General features: G+C 36.7%; 1 protein-coding gene across 1 annotated transcript in view; it reads left to right on the forward strand.

Annotated features, from left to right (window-relative positions):
- The window catches only part of LOC106878673 (serine palmitoyltransferase 2), a 67027-nt gene that overhangs the window by 42532 nt on the left and 6807 nt on the right, over positions 1-17688 (forward strand). Inside the window, exons 9-11 of the mRNA XM_052971964.1 lie at positions 9033-9252; positions 10103-10229; positions 10730-10865. Of these exons, the coding sequence (XP_052827924.1) occupies positions 9033-9252; positions 10103-10229; positions 10730-10865 (483 nt within the window). The remainder of the gene's footprint in view (positions 1-9032; positions 9253-10102; positions 10230-10729; positions 10866-17688) is intronic.

Below are 17688 nucleotides of genomic sequence, written 5' to 3' on the forward strand. Positions count from 1 at the left end.
ATATATAAAATTTAATAATAAGGGTAGAAATTGATATTAATCAATTAAAACCAGTGGTCTAGCATATTAAAAAAATCCAAAGATTAAAATTATATTACATACAAAAATAAGAAGAATGACCAGCAAAAGTGGACTCCTATATGCTAGAAATAGATGCCGAATCATCTAACCACGAAGAATATGTTCTCAGTAAAAATTTCAGCGACACGACAGACTGTAAAAGGGCAAGACAAATGAAAAAATACTAAATAAACATTTATAAGAATGTTATGTGAACCAGAAATGAAATCGAATGTATGAGCTTCAAGCTGCCATTTTCACACATTATTCACCAGGTTTTTAAACAAATAAGGATAAGCATTTCCTTCAAACTTTCATTTCATATTTCAAAAAATATTCAAACACTGGTTATTCAAAAGAAAACCAGCAATTCTGAATACTTTCAGTTATAGTGTATTATGTGTGTGTGTGTGTGTGTGTGTGTGTATGTATACATGTGTATGTATATATATATATGTGTGTGTGTGTGTGTGTGTATACATATACACAATTGATGAGAGAAACAGAAAATGAATTTGGTATGAATCTTCAATGCCATGATTGTTTCGATGACCTATCCTGCAGCTGTCGCTACTACATATACTGAATTCGTCCAGGTGTGTTGTACTCTTATAATATGTGGGTACATTAATAGAGAATAGAATAATTCTGGGGTTATAACCTGAAAATGGGTCTGGCTACATATAACATTATGACATGCATGTACAAATCGGGTGTAAAATAGTACTACCCAAATAAATATTTGGATGGTGGTTATCTAAAATAACCTATTGCAGAATATATGTTCCCACAGAGTGCATTTCTGTACTACTCAAATGTAGGTACGATATTAAACCAACACATGGTGCACTAACACAGTAAACAATATAGTTGACCAACACTATCAACTGCCCAGACACTTAACACAGTTCTTTATTTATTGAAATCCGTTAGACCACTTTCTGTCACATGGGTGTGTACAGGATTCCCATTACATCTCCCCTTTTTGAGAATTAAACTCCGCCCAGAGTTTAATATCTTTTATGTTTAGGGTTTAATTCCAGTACTTCTGTTCTTTTCCTTTTTCTGGTACTTGAACATGTAGTTTCCGTTTGTTTAGATGTTGGCACTTCAAACGTATCATAAAATACTTCCATGAGAATTTCATCTCTTGTGACCATTTCTTCCGTGAATCTTTTTCTAAGTTGGCTTGTATGTCTTTTATGTTCAAAATTTTTACCTTTTATCAACAATAACACTTTTCAATTTGTTTAATAATTACACCATCCTCCCACCTTTCTTTACCATTTCTATAAAACTTTGTAACTTATCTTGAAAAATATTGAATTATATTTGTTGTTTGCCACTTTTCTTTTCTTTTTTTTACTCAGTAACAACTTGTCAAAGAGAGATTTAATCTTTCTAGCGAGCATTAATTCCACAGGTGACATTCCAGACGGTGTATTGAGATTTAGGTGTTACTTGACATACTCTTAGAAATTGTTGGAAGGCTAGGTCATTCATTACTTCATTGTTCACCTGTTTTGGAACCCTTTTAAAAATATTGATAAAATGCTCTGCTTGTCCATTTTATGTAAGATGATACAGTGAAGTGGTCACATGTTCGATAAACATTTTACAAAATTTTTTGAACTCGTCTGAAGTAAACTGAGCTCCTTTATCAGACACATTGGTATCAGGAATACCATATCTGGCAAACAATTCATGTAAAAAACTTAGTGTAACTGTGGATGTTGGCTTTTTACATTTATGCACTTCAGGCCACTTAGAAAAACTGTCTACCACAACAAGGTAATATGACCCATTAAATGGACCTACATAATCAACATGCAGTCTGGACTGTGGGATATCTGTTTTTGGCTACAGTTGCCATTTTGTGGTAGGTGATTTTGCTGCGAGCACACAACCTCTACATGCTTTCACTAGTTCTTCAATGTCATGGACCATTTTTGGGCAAACTTCTCATTAATGGTTACATTCTCAAAATCCCTGGGTGACTAATGTGAAATTCCTGTAGTAATCGCTTCTGTAGTGTGGCTGGCACTACAACTCTTTCTGCGTACATTAACACATTGTTGCAAATTAATAACAGGTTCAAATTTGTGTTGCATTCTGCAAAATGCGTATTTTTATCTCTTTTTCCAGCTGTCAGTATTTTTTTTTTTTTTTTTTTTTTTGATAAATTTATCATTTTCCACTTTTAATTCTATGTCTTGTAATGTAACTGGTAATTCACATGACATTACATAAAATATTCTTAATTTCTTTTTCCTCTCGCAACCACAGTATCTCCAAACAGTTTAGAATTTTCAGGTATCAATCTTGACAAACAGCATGTCCTAATTTTTTTAGATGGTATAAACTCCATCATAAAATCATAATTTAGTAATATAATACCCAGGCGTTGCAACTTATTTGTAGTATGGGTAGGGATTCTTTTTTCTGACCCATCATCATCATTTAACATCTGTTGTCCATGCTGGAATAGGTTGGAGAGCTTGATTGGGTTGGCACGCTGGAAGGCTGTGCCAGGCTCCAGTCTGGTTTGGCATGGTTTTCTACAGCTGGATGCCCTTCCTAACGCCAACCACTCCGAGAGTTTAATGGGTGCTTTTACATACCACTGGCATGGGTGCCATTTGCATGACACCGGTATCTGCATAACTATGATTTTGCTCGGCTTGATGGTTCTTCTTCTGAAGCATGACATAATGCTAATGGTTTTGGTCATTGCGTTTGTGAGGTCCAACACTCGAAAGGAACTCAGCCACTTTGCCTCATGAGGCCCAACGCTTGAAAGGAACTCAGCCACTTTGCCTCCGTCAGGCCCACCTTTCAAAGGTTGATTTTTTTACATGCCACCAGCATGGGTGCACTTGGCTTGACGGGTCCTCTTAAGCAGAGCACATCGCCAAAGGTCTCAGTCACTAGTTATTGCCTCTGTGAGGTCCAAAGTTTGAAGATCATGCTTCACCACTTTGTCCCATGTCTTCCTGGGTCTACCTCTACTACAGGTCCCCTCAACAGTTAGAGATCGGCATTTCTTTACACTGCTGTCCTCGTCTATGCATCACATGAGATGAAAGGCCCTTTGTTACCAGTAAGGGTAGGAGCCCTCTGAACTTTGCTCAACCTAATCTTGTTCTCACAGCTATTCTCTCGGAACAACCATCTCCACTACTAACCTGGTCGCCTAGATACCAGAAGCTATCTTCTGCCTCTAGCTTGCCCCTCTGGCAGTTGATGGTATCTATTTTTTGCACATGTTCAACATTTATTATTCCTGTGCATCTGCCACATATAAAAGTTAGTTTCCCTGTTAACCTTCCTCTGATGTTGCTGCACCTTTTGTGTGTCCAACACTTACACTGAGTGCATCTTATGGAGTTTCTACCTAAACCTTTTCTACAGATTGAGCGGGCCATCTACCTGAGGGGATTTGTGATTTGTTTACTTTCCTACTTACTATGACTTTGGTTTTTGCAAGGTTAACTCTAAGATCCTTTGATTTTAGACCTTGCTTCCATGCCTGGAACTTCTTCTCTAGCTCAAGTAGTGATTCTATAAGAGCAAGGTCACCAGCATAGAGGTGCTCCCAAGTGCAGCCTGTCTTGAATTCCTCCATTATTGCCTGGAGGACTATGATGAACAAGAGGGGGCTGAGCACCGATCCTTGGTGAACCCCTACTTGTACCCTGAATTCTTTGCTGTAATCATTGCCCACCCGCATCTTACTGGTAGTATCCCTATACAAGGTTTGTACAGCTCTCACCAACCACTTGTTTATCCCTAATTTCTGCATTGACTACCAGATAAGGGATCGGGGGACTATGTCAAAAGCTTTCTCTAAGTCAACAAAAGCCAAGTACAGAGGTTTATTTTTGGCTAGGTATTTTTCCTGAAGTTGCCTTACCAGGTAATATAGCTTCAGTGGTACTTCTACCTGGCACTAAGCCAAACTACATCTCCTCTAGACTAACTCTCTCCCTAATTAGTTGGGCTATGACTCTCTCCACAGCTTTCATCACCTGATCTAATAATTTAATACCTCTGTAATTATTTCTATCTAAGGCATCACTTTTACCTTTGTAGCAGTTGACTATTGTGCTTCTACATCAGTCATTGGGTATGACTCCTTCATGAACCACCTGATTTACAACATGAGTGACTAGATCATAACCCACATTGCTGGATATTTTAGGCATCTCAGCAGTGATTCCTGATGGGAGGGCATATATAGATAATAACAGACAATGAGAAGTTTGTAACTGAAAATTTCTACCGTTTAAAAATCTATGGCTGTAATTTTTCTCTGCTGGTAGCAGTGAACATGAGGCATGTTACTATCTTCGTATTACTACTCCTATACCATACTTACTGGTACCTGAAGCTACTACAAATTCTCCTGCATGATCAAAATGTGCTAAAGACAAATCTGATGTTAATGTTTTTAATTTCGTCGAATGTGTTCTGACAATTTTCTGACCAATTCCACTTCGTCTTTTTTAGTAGATTATTTAGTGGAACTCTTACCTTGTGCATATTTGACATATAAATTTGATGGCCAGTCCCAAAAAAGCTTGTATGGTAGATATATTTGTCAGAGTGGGCATATATTTAATCACATCTGCCCTCAACAGATCTGGTTGACAACCATTTTTATCAATGATTGGTCCTAAGTACTTAATTTTAGACAAGAAAAATTCACATTTCTCCTCACTAAATTTGAAACCATAATCTCTTATTTTTTCAAAAATGCATTTCACATGCTCAACATGCTGATCACTGGATTCACTTTTAATTAACATATCATCCAGGTAGAGCATTGCGAAGTTACATGCTGCAAGCATCGCATCCATCACTTGTTGGAATATAGCTGGAGCAACTTTCCTGCCAAATGGGAGCTGGTTAAATTTGTACAGACCTTTATGGGTATTGATAGCAGTTTAGTACATACATTTTCCACTTGTATTTGTAAGCAAGCAACAGAACAATCTAATTTTAAGAACAATGTACCACCATTTAATTTCAAGATTTCCTAGGCAATGGTTAGTTATACAGTCTTATATGTTTTAGTCCCATCGAAAAATCTGCACATACACAAACTTTATTGTTCTTTTTAATATACACTGTTGGAAACACCCAATGTAAATAATTAATCTTTTCAACCACTCCCATTTTTTTTTCCAGTCTGTCTAATTCCTTATTTACTTGTTCCAGTACTGCAAATGGTACGTTATGTTTGGGTTTGAAAACTGGTAATGAATTTTCTTTTACCTGAAATTTAGTTTTAAATTTATTGCACCAACCCAACTTGTCTGAAAAAACATCAGGGAACAACCTTTTTACTTCTTTTTAAAAATTTTCTGACTCTGTATTACAAAAATTATTTATGGGTAAAATCCCAAAAGTCAAACAGTTCCATTCAGTCAGTTCCTAAAAGGTTGCTCGTATTTTTAATACTTTTGCTTTTATAGTCTTACTGTGAAATATAACGTTACAGATAATTTCACCTTTAAAAATCAATTTAATCCCTGAGATTCCACTTCTAATCTTCAAGGTTTTTTGTAGTGTAGGTTTCCCGATTGTTTTCCATGTGTTTTCATTAATTAAAGTTATGTCACTATCTGTATCTAACTGTAATTTTACATTTGTATTGTTAATTTTTACATACACAAATTTCCTTTGAGTCTCATTTGTATTTCTTGTCACCAATAAACTGTTTACATGATTTTTTTCTGTTGAGCCATTTTTTACGTTTTGTTTCACAGTATGATTTTTTTTATAACCTATCTTACCTCACTTGAAGCATTTTCAACTTTTATAAGGACAGTCGAATCTGTAGTGTAATTCACCACATCCACAACAAGGGTTAATTTTCTTTTCATTTCCTATTTTTGGTTGCACCTACTGTATATGAGAGTAAATTTTTCATTTTTTACCTTTGATCGCACCAACTGTATATGAGACCAGTTTCTTACTTCAGTTTGTTCTGTATCGTGCCTTATTCTCTAGCATTCCTCATTTATTTCTTGTAGTGTTAGCTTCTGATTCTGCTCTAATTTAGTCAAAATAAAGTTACAAATTTCTGCCTCTTTTTTTGTCTTTAAATCTCTTGCATTCCCTATTGATGATTCCAGCATATGTAATAAAATCTTTGACCTTTTTTTTTTTTGTAATATTCATGCATTGCCAACGCATAGGAAATAGAGCTTTTTTCACTGAAAATCTTTGATAGAATATTTAGTTTCTTCAAAACATACTTCGCCTGGTCTCTTTGGTAAATATGTAACTGCAATATTTCTCATGCTCGTCTGGTGCCAACATTCTCAACAAAGGTCAAGTTTTTTCTCATCTTGTCAGTTGCAGCATTCTTCTTTAAAAATTTCCTCATACCTTCTAAAGTAAGCAGAACAAGTAGTACCTTCATCTGGGTTATATGCAAACTCTCTGATTGAGTTTGCAACCGTGTCAGACGTGAACAAACTAGATGTATTTTCTCTTTTTTTCTGTATCAGTTGTAGTAACCGTTGCTGTTTCTGTAATTCCAACAACTGTTGTTGCTGTAATTGAATTACCGAAGCTAATAAACTTTCCATGTTAAAACAAAAAACCTGTCCAGTATGAGCTTCGAATAATCTTGTTGCCAAAAATGTTATGATGTGCATGTACACGTCAGGTGTAAAATAGCACTACCCAAATAAATATTTGTAATGTGGTTATCTAGAATAACCCATCACAATATTTGTTCACACAGAACACATTCCGTACTACCCAAATATTAAACCAACATGTCACACTAACACAGTAACCAATACAGTCAACCAACTCTGTCAGCTGCCCTGACAATTCACACAGTTCTTTATTTATTGAAATCCATTAGTCCACTTTCAGTCATGTGGGGGTGTACAGGATTCTCCCATAACAAACATAAATTAAAATAATAAAAGATAGAAAATAAAACCTGCCAAAGAATAAAAATTGAAAGTTAAAAGGGAGAAGCATAGTTATACATTTGACATGAACACATATAGACATACACACACTCGCTCATGCCACCTAGGGAATGTCATTTAATGTGGTCATAAACAATTAAGGTGGTCGTAGATAAATGGTATCTGGCTCCCCACTGTATAGCAAATTCTACAGTCAGTTACAGATGACTGGGCTGGCATATTAGGGAAAGGGTTAGGGTTACTCACACATATGCTCACACATATGCAAGTATTTATATATATATATATACATAGACGTACTCACATATGTTTTGTGGTGGATTGACACTTGCCAAACTCAGAAGTATTCATGCTCACACATACGCAAGTATTTGTATATATGCATAAATGCACACACATACATATATTTAGTTGACACATGCCAAACTTAGGTCTGGTAAGATTGCTGAGATGCTTGAATAGAGACATGTAGATTTGTGCTGCATCCAAGAAGTAAGGTGGAAAGGAAGTTCTGCTAGGTTCCTCACAGGCAAAGAACATAGGTATAAGATTTTCTGGGCAGGGAACAATGACGGGGTCGTGGGTATACTTCTTGCGGAGAAATGGGTTGATAGAGTAATTGAGGTAATCGGAGTCTGTGATAGAATGCTTAAGAGTTAGCAACCATTATCTCATCCTATGCCCCTCAGTCGAGCTTACCTGATGAACAGAAAGACTGATTTTATGACGCCCTCTTGCAGACTACTTCGTCAACAAATGACAGGGACCTTCTCTTTGTGGCTGGTGACTTCAATGAGCATGTGGAAGACAACAGGAGGTTTCTACGAGACAACCTGTTGAAGGCTACTGACCAGATCTGTGGATGGTGCAAAGTCCCTTCTTGAACCAAAGTGATGTGCTGGTGGGACAATGTAGTTGACAGGGCCATTAGGGAAAAGAAACAGGCATGGAAGGACTGGAAGAACAGTGGTAGCAGGGAATTGTATCAGGTTGCCAGAGGGGAAGCAGATAAGAAAAAATTTGCCAATGTTCTGCGTTGAGAGGACCAAAGACTTGAAGTGTTTCATGTTGCAAGACAGTGTGTGAGAGAATCATAGGAGAGAAATGTGTCCACATGGATAATGGCTCACTTGCATTTAATGAGGTTGCAAAGAGAGAGACTTGGAGACGCCACTATGAAAGGTTACTAAATGAAGAGAATGAATGGGAGAAAGAGAGTCTGCCGAATGTCGACCCAACAGAGGGACCAGCTATCCGAATCGACAGTACCTTGGTAAATAAAGCAATTAAGAGTATGAAGACATGGATAGCCCCCGGCCCATCAGGAATCACCGCAGAGATGCTTAAAATATCTGGTAGTGTAGGTTATAGTCTAGTCACTCGTATAGTCAATCAGGTGATACATGAAGGAGTCATTCCTAATGACTGGTGTAGCAGCACCATAGTCAGCTGCTACAAAGGTAAAGGTGATGCATTAGATATGAATAATTACAGAGGTATCAAGTTGTTGGATCAGGTAATGAAAGTCATCTTGATACACCAAACATTTCAGCTGTTTTCATTACGCTAGCGTCTGACATACAAGCACCAACAATTTAATCTCTTTAAAAGTTCAATAGATCTGTTATTTTAATGAATTTTAATTACCTTTTTCTGATGATATCTGAAAAGAAACAACAGTTTTAGCAAAACATATTAAGCAACACTAATAATAAATTTAAAAAAGCATGAAAATAAACAAGCTTTTGATGGTTTCATAGATATTTCAAAATTATGATGCTAGGTGTTTCCATTATTTTGTCCAACCCCTGTATATGTATGTATGTTCATATATGTACATCTATATATATGTGTATATGCAGATATGTGTACATATATACAGGCACACACATCATGTATAAAACTTTTGGCATCTTCCCTGTGGAAGAATGCTTGTGTGAATGATATATTTCCAATAAAAGTTTCTTGTAGAAAATGAAGGTTTATTTTGTTTTTTTATTAATTATATCTTTTTAGCATGGAAGGTTCTATCTGCCGACTTCCTGAAATAGTGCACTTAAAGAAAAAGTACAAGGCTTATTTGTATCTTGATGAAGCTCACAGCATCGGTGCTATTGGTGATAATGGTCGTGGTGTCTGTGAGTATTTTGGAATTGATCCATGTGACGTTGATGTTATGATGGGAACATTTACTAAAAGCTTTGCCTCAGCTGGTGGATATATTGGTGGCTCAAAGGTAATCAGACAAGTTTTAAAGGTTTTTCAATTGAGTTACAAATGTTTGTCTTGATTTTGTGTCACAATTTACTAGTAGGGATAAATTTCATTTAAAAGTTCAGATGAAGAAATTAAAAGGGACACTTGATTTTTTTTTTTTTTTTTTCTTAAATATCTCAGATCAAACAGCTTGCCATATTTTAGGTTTTAATGGAACCTAAATACAGCTAACCACTTCATGTAAGTGAGTACAGCTTCATAATGTACTATGCTTTCAATAATTATTTTAACTACCAATGTAATTGCTAGCAGATATAGACACTTTATGAATGTCCTTGCCCTCAACCAGCAGATAATCGGATGTGATAACTGGAGAGACAGAACAATATGAAAAGACTAGAACAATGTGCAATGAAGTATATTGCTCAGTCTAGGAATCATGTGCATGGCCTTATGAGCCAAACAACCTAACCACTAAGCCACATGCCTTCATAAAACCTAAGTGCTAAAACAAATGATGGCAGCTGAGGAGGTCAGAATAAGAACAAAATATATAAATATTGAGAGATGATTGACCATATTGGATGATGTATGCTTTAGTCTTTCTAAGGGCTTTCATCACCTTTCTATTGCCAGTGTCATACCAAACTAGGGATCTGAGTAAAACCTGATCCTTGGACTTATCAAGTAGTGAGCTAACTTGGACCATAAATATTCTAACCCATATTGGCATGGAAAACTGATGTAAGATGAAAATGATGATGATAAATGAGGAATATTATCTGTTTTACCAAATATATATAAATAAGAGTTAAAGAATTCATTTGATTGTTTGATTTTTAACAAAAAATATGTCTATTTTTCTCCAGGATTTGATTAACTATTTAAGGATAAAATCACACAGCAGCATGTATGCTAGCTGTATGTCACCTGCTGTAGCCCAACAAATCATCAGCACAATCAGGGTGATCTCTGGAGCTGATGGTACAACAGAGGGTAAGTTATTTTCTCCTGAATCAGCTCTGTCTTAAAAGCCAATTTCTTTCTGTTCAAGACTCTCTGCCTGAATCATAGGGGTTACTGGGTGATTGATTTTATTAGTAGTAGCTATGACTAAAAGTTATACCTTTTTTGTTGCATTAGAAACTTTAGCACACATGCCATGGTTTATACCAATTGTCTGTAACCATTTTTAATTGGTTGATTAATCATTTTAGTTTTCCACTTCTATTGTTCTTTTATGTTGTCTTTCATTTGCTAGTGGAAAAAATGGAAATAACATCTCTCTGCTATTTCCATCTTTTGTCATATGTTGATTTCTTTCTGTCTCTCTTTTTTCCTTTCTTTCTTTTTGCCTCTCTTACTCCTCACCAAAAAAGAGAAGTTTCCACAATATGAAGATGTGTATCAACATCCTTGGTTAAACTGTAGGAAGCTTCCTTTAGCCCTGTCTTTCTTGTTTCAGATTTTCACATTTTTCCCCATATTTCTTTCAGGAAAGAAACGCATCCGTCAGCTGAAATGGAATGTACGCTATTTCCGGCGTCGCCTTAATGAACTAAACGTCATTGTCTATGGAAACAAAGACTCCCCAGTTGTACCCATTCTTTTGTATATGCCATCTAATATTGCGTGAGTTAATGATTTAATTAGAATCTTATAGTGTATGTTGGTCAAGATGAAAACATTTTTTGGGTGTAGAACTCAGTAAAATAAGATGTCAAAGTGTTAATCTTATAAAGTTTGTATTGTTTAGCCCCAGGGTAGCCCTGTTCAAGCAGACCTACAAGTAGTCATGATTATCCTGTTTTTCATTTTATTTTTGCATATTAGGTACTACATTGCCCACACTGTCCTCTTTTAAGATTGTTGGATGTGATTTGATGCAGATTATGCCTGCTATTTCTAAAACGTAGCTGTGTAGTCAAAAAGTTCATTTGCAGCTACATTTGTTTCAGATTCATTCTCATTGAGTCACAGCATCAGCACTAGCTTTCTGTACTAGCTATAAGTTAACCAAAGTCTTATGTTTGAAATTTAGTTGACAGAAAGTGTGTGGGAGATTGTGGGAAGAATATTTTGTTCTCAGCTTTACTTTCACACCAGTGAGTGCAAGACTGCTTGTAGCAGAATCTACTCTGCTCCATGCCTTCAGTATGAGGTTTTTGCTTCTTTCATATACATGCATCCAAGTCTCCCCACTCCTCACACCACCAATGTTGCCCAAAGGAAAAGCAAGTGCGCATACAGCTTGGCAATAGTGACATCATAGGCACTGCCATCAAAACACAAAACAGATAGAACAGATATAGCAAGGCATGTCATTCAATACTATAAGAATTCTACTCATCTGCCAACCTGGCTGATCTTGATTTATCTGTGAAATTTACCCTAGTGATTTGAACCTTTTACTTTATTACCCTTCTAACAACTGACTTCAATGCTGCTATACCAGTCATTAGGTATATACATATGTATATATATATATAAGTTATAGATATATACATAGAGAAAATATACACAAATAATAGATTTTATATATTTATTGAAGGCTTACAGATGTTTCAGATATGCATTTAATTCCATAGTTTTTGCTCAGTTATCATGTTTCCCAGGAGAAAATAGAATCCATCAAATTGTTTGAGAAGGCTTTAAAGTGTGTGTGTTTCAGTGTAATGTGCATGTGAGAGAGTGTGTGTTGGTTAAGTGAATTTTTTCAGTTACTTTGGTGACAGTAATGAGAACATCATTAATAATAATATCCAGTAGCAATATGGTTTGGTTTCATCTGGGAAAGTTTGTTTTTTTCCCCAAATTTCTGTTTTTTATAAATATATTTTACATGTTTAATTTTGGTTGAAATTTGTTTATAAAAACAAAAATTTCTTTAAGAAATCATGATGAATCGTTGAAAGGGACAAAAGCGTTAATTTTTTCTTTTTACCGCTGGACTGGCTCCTGTGCAGGTGGCGCATAAAATACACTATTTTAAATGTGGCCATTGCCAGTACCACCAAACTGGCCTTTGTGCCGGTGGCACGTAAAAGCACCCACTACACTCTCAGAGTGGTTGGCGTTAGGAAGGGCATCTAACCGTAGAAACTCTGCCAAATCAGATTGGAGCCTGGTGTAGCCATCTGGCTCACCAGTCCTCAGTCAAATCGTCCAACCCATGCTAGCATGGAAAGTAGACGTTAAACGATGATGATGATATATATATATATATATATACATATATATATATATATATATAGATATATAAGGAAAATAAGACAAGGTAGAAAATGCTAAAATAATTTCATCATGGAGTGCATTTTAGTACCGGTTTCCGTCTTTTAGACTTTTTCATCTAAGAGTAAAATAAGAAAAACAATTAAATTGGAGAAAAAAATTAAGTGAAATGTTTTGTAGATATTTTCATAGTCTTTGAATAGGTAAATATTTCTTTAGTTTTCAGACAGTCTCTCTCTCTGTTCCTTTGTGAATGCCTGGTAAGTAGGTAGGTAGGTAGCAGTAAATTTGAAGGAATAGTTTGGGTACAGACAATTGATAGTTTAAGCAGGAGCAACCAAGGAAGAGGAGGAGGAGGGGTTGAAGGAGAAGATGAAGGAAGAGAAGTAGGGAAAAGGGGAGAAAGAAAAAAACCAAAATACAGGTGTGCTGTGCTACAATAAATCGTTTGAGTTAAAGAATACACTTATCAGCAGGAACTATCCGCCATCATTAACTGATATAGGCTTTCAACATGCCCTACAACTCAACATCAACAAACTAAAGAAGGATTTACAACCAAAAGCCCTACCATACATATCCACGCACAACCCCCTAAACAATGAGGCCTTCAACACCATCCTCCAGAACATTCCTTTACTAAAAAGTGACCATAGAATGGATCAAATCCTCCAAACACACACCATCATAAAGAGCAAAAAACAAACCAAGTCAATGAAAAGTTTTCTAACACAGGCCCAAATACACTCATCAACAACATTAAAACTGACAGTAAAAAAATGCGGAAGACCTAACTGTGGTATATGTGTCAACCTAATTGGGAGATTGGAATTCTCTTTCAAACAGGGTCAACGTTTTAGAGTGAAAAACAACTTCACATGTGCTTTGGAAAACCTAATATATATATTAACTTGCTCAGGGTGTCAAGAACAATATATTGGTCAAACTAAAAACAGTTTACATCAGAGGATGACAGTACATAGATCCCAGATTAAAATATGAGAATACAGAAAAATAGGATTAAGCAATCACATAGATTTTTGCGCAACTAATGAACAACCCAACTTCAGAATTTTTCCCCTCTATAAATTCAGGTACAATGCAACTTATAGTCAGCACATCAGCAAAGAAGCATACTTTATCACAGAATATAAACCTCTTTTGAATTCCCCCACCAAAGATGGAACTACAACAATTATTTAGAACATTTCCAACCACTACTGCTACGACCACAACAGATCACTTTTAGGTCATTTGACCATTAAAGAAAATTCCTTGAACAATTTACTGTGCCACAACACACCTGTATTTTTCTTTTCTTTCCCTACTTCTCTTCCTTCTTCATCTTCTCCTTCAATTCCTTCTTCTTTTCCTTCCTCTCCCACTTCTCCCTCAGTTGCTCCTGCTTAAATCATCAATTGTCTGTACCCAAACTATTTTTTCAAATTTACTACCTACCTACCTACCAGGCATTCACAAGGGAATAGAGAGGCAGACAGACTGTCTGAAAACTATGGAAATATTTACCTATTCAAAGACTATGGAGAGAAAAAATTAAGTAAAATGTTTTGCAGATATTTCCAATTTAATTTTTCTTATTTTACTCTTAGTTGAAAAAGTGTAAAAGATGGAAACCGGTACTAAAATGTACTTTGTGATAAAATTATTTTAGCATTTTCTACCTTGTCTTATTTTCCTTATACGTGTCAATTCATGTGTTACATTTCTAACTGATATATATATATTAGTCAGGTCACACTTGAGTGCTATTAGTTGCTCTTGTTCACTACTGGTAACATGTAACCCAGTACAACCTGTTATATGATCACGTTGTTGGCGACTAAACTGGCAACCTCACTAAGCTTGCTTGGTGAGGTGGGTGATTGTGGGACACACTGCAAGATGAAAAATAAGACCCATCAAAGGGTGGAGGAAGTTATGAGTAGTCAACGGCTATCCAACAGATATGTGTAAATATGTATATATCATTTTTTTTTTTTTTAAATTTTTTTTTTATGTATGTATGAGTTGCTTCATGCCGGACACCAGAATGATATTTAACCACTCTATGGAGCCTTTGGGTGTCGGTTTGATGTCTGGCATGGCATAGCCTACCTCAGGGGCAGGTAGAAGCTCTTTAACTTTGGTTGGTAATTTACCTAGGAGAAGGAAATCTCTAAAATAAAACCTGAAGCCTTGGAAGTTTCTGAGTTTGTCAAATCTCATGTCATACCTGTGAAAGTCTTCTTGGGCCAATAAGTGGGGGTAGTGCAGTGCAAGCTACACCCACTGAAAATTATTCATCTGTACAGGTACTTCTTGTACACCAAATCTTAGTAAAATTATTGAATTGGTTGGTAGAAACTTAAAAATGCACTTGCAAATTACTCTGAAATGTCTCAAACAGATTCAGTAAATGGTAAAAAAGGCTTTGGAATGTCAGGGGAACAGGTTTGTCCCAGTGTGTCACAGGCTGGGCCTGGTCGTCATCCTGCCCCTATGGTCAAACAATCTTCAAGAAGAAAAAATAAGCATCCTCTGAATTTAGGCTGTTGGAATGTATGCACACTTCTAGATAATTGATTGAGATTTGAGCCCAGCAAAACAAGGATGCTCATTAATGCCATTGACTGTTTGCTAATACATCAAGTTGTTTTTGAAAGAAGATGTGTTGTTAAATTTAATACAAACAGCCTGTAAATTTGAATATATATATGTTTATGTATATGTGTATATATCTTTTACTACTTTTAGTCAAATGAATCAACCCCAATACTTATTTTGAATTTTTAAGCATGGTAATTCTTTCAGTTTCTTTTGTTGAACTGCTAAGTTATGGGGATGTCAAGTGGTGGTGGAAGACAGGCAGACACACACACACACTCACACATGCCAGAGTTCTGTGACACAAATGATCTTATGATCTGCAATACTAACTTCAGGAAACCAGCCACTCACCAGTTCACCTATCAGTGTAGTAGTCAATACAGGTGGTTGCTTACAAATGCAAAGACCTTCCCAAGTGAAGAGTGCATTCCTCAACATAGGTTAGTCATTAATGATTTCAGACTCAGGGCTTGAAGGTTTCCAAGAAGATAACCAATCTGGAAAAGAAAGATCTGGAAGCTTAAAGATCTTCTAAATAGTTAGAGATTCAGACATTTTACTTGAAGCATTTGATGAAAAAGAGGATGATATAATAGCGTATAATGTAGAGGGCAACTGGAGGATCCTACGGGGCTGCTGACCAAATTTGTGACTGCAAAGTCCCTTCCAAACTTAAGGTGACATAGTGATGGAATATTGCAGCTGACAGGGCCATAAGAGCGACAAAACGGGCCTAGATGGACAGGAAGAGTGGTGGCAGAGATTTATATTAGATAGCTAGAAGGGAGGTTAAGAAACAGGTATATCTAATTAGGGGAGAAGCAGAAAGGAAGTTTGCTAATGTTCTATGGAAAAGGGATCAGGGGCTTGAAGTATTTCAAAATTCTGTGTGAGAAAAAAATGTGATGTTGTAGAAGAGAAGTGTGTTTGCATAGATGATGGTTCACTTGCAAGAAGGTTTAATGAGAAAGTAGTCTTTGTGTGGATGCAATAAACACTAAGAATGCAGAGACTTCCTCAAATATCTGGAGATCATTAGAAGTAGTGAATAGCTTCCATTACCTAGGCAACCAAGTTAGCAGTAGAGGAGGAAGTAGTGAAAGCATAGTTGCTAGAATAAGAACAGGCTGGGCAAAGTTGAGAAAGTTACTACCTAACAAAGGGCCTCTTCAGTGAAAGGCAGACTGTATGATGCCTCTACATACAGCTGTGCTATATGATGGTGAAACATGGGATATGACTATAGAGGACATGTGAAGGCTTGAAAGAAATGAAGCCCGCATGCTCTGCTGGATGGGTAATGTCAGTGTGCTCCTACAACAGTGTAAATGATTTAACAGAAAAATTAGGTATAAGAGGCATCAGGTGTTGCATGCAAGAGAGATTATATATACGCACATAGGTTTATGCACACACACACACACACACATGTATGTATAGGTATGGTTGTGTGGTAAGAAGCTTGCTTTTTTTGTGGCAAGAAGCTTGTGTTTTTTGTGTATTGAGGCTTGTGTTGTGCCTTCTTTTCTGGGGGCGTATCTCGACTCGAGAAGTGGTTGAACTATTTGTGAAATTATGCAAAAGCAATTTGTTCACTTTTAGTGAATAGTTTTTGTGAAAATTGTTGTGTGGAGAGTGTATCCCGCCTCCAAAAAATTAACATTATTACCAAATTTTTTGAAAATTGTGGAAGCCGTTCCAGTTGCACAATTCCGTGTTCAATTGGCCTGGAGTACCTAGTGGCCGGAAAATTGTTTGAACTGTGTTCTTTTTCTTTTTTCTATTTTTGTGTAATTTTTTTCTTCCGAACTTTTTATCTTTCTTCTGTCTTCCTGTCTGTCTTTTCTTCTGTGTGACTTTCTGTTAACAGTTAAACAATACAATGAGCAATAAGAAAAAAATACCATCTTGGAGTGGGAATTATGTCCACCCAAGAAATGGATAAGGGAAATGGAGGAAAGAATGGTGGTGTTGAGAACTTACTCCAAGTTACTCGACACCATTACGGTCTTTCCTCAAACGGATATAGAAAAAGAATTGGTGGAGCATCTGCCCACCATTAAGTTCATAGCCAGGGGTGCCAAGTATGCAACAATTTGGTTGCTATTTAACACCCCTGAAGTGGCTCGCAAATTTGTGAGCCCTTTGAAGGGCAGGATATCTTGTTTCTCCCCACTTACTGTGGGAAGAAACTGACACGAGCTTGGATCTGTGGGCTGCCACCCGGCATAGAGTCTGAGTGGATAGAAGACACTATCCGCCAGGGGCTGGATGGTAGCGGATCCAGGCTCATTAATGTTAAGATTCTGCCTTCAGCTGATTGGGTTGGGTCGAAGGCTGTGTTGACCATATGGACCCAATCAGCTAAAGATCTGGTTTTCCCAGATTTTCTGAGGATGGCTGGGCACAGGTACCCGGTGATCCTTGAAGGAGGCCCCTACCCCCAAGTGTTACCAGTGCCTGGAGCCTGGCCACATAAAAAAGAACTGTCCCCATGATCAAAGTAGGGTCCTGGAGCAGTTAGTGAATGCTGCTCTCTCAGTGGAGGGAGAGACGAAAGTCAAGGAGGTGGAAACCTCTTCGTTAAAAAGAAAAAAAAAGAAAGAAGGTAAGCAAC

Source organism: Octopus bimaculoides, chromosome 11, assembly GCF_001194135.2.
Source record: "Octopus bimaculoides isolate UCB-OBI-ISO-001 chromosome 11, ASM119413v2, whole genome shotgun sequence".
Taxonomy (NCBI): Eukaryota; Metazoa; Mollusca; class Cephalopoda; order Octopoda; family Octopodidae; genus Octopus; species Octopus bimaculoides.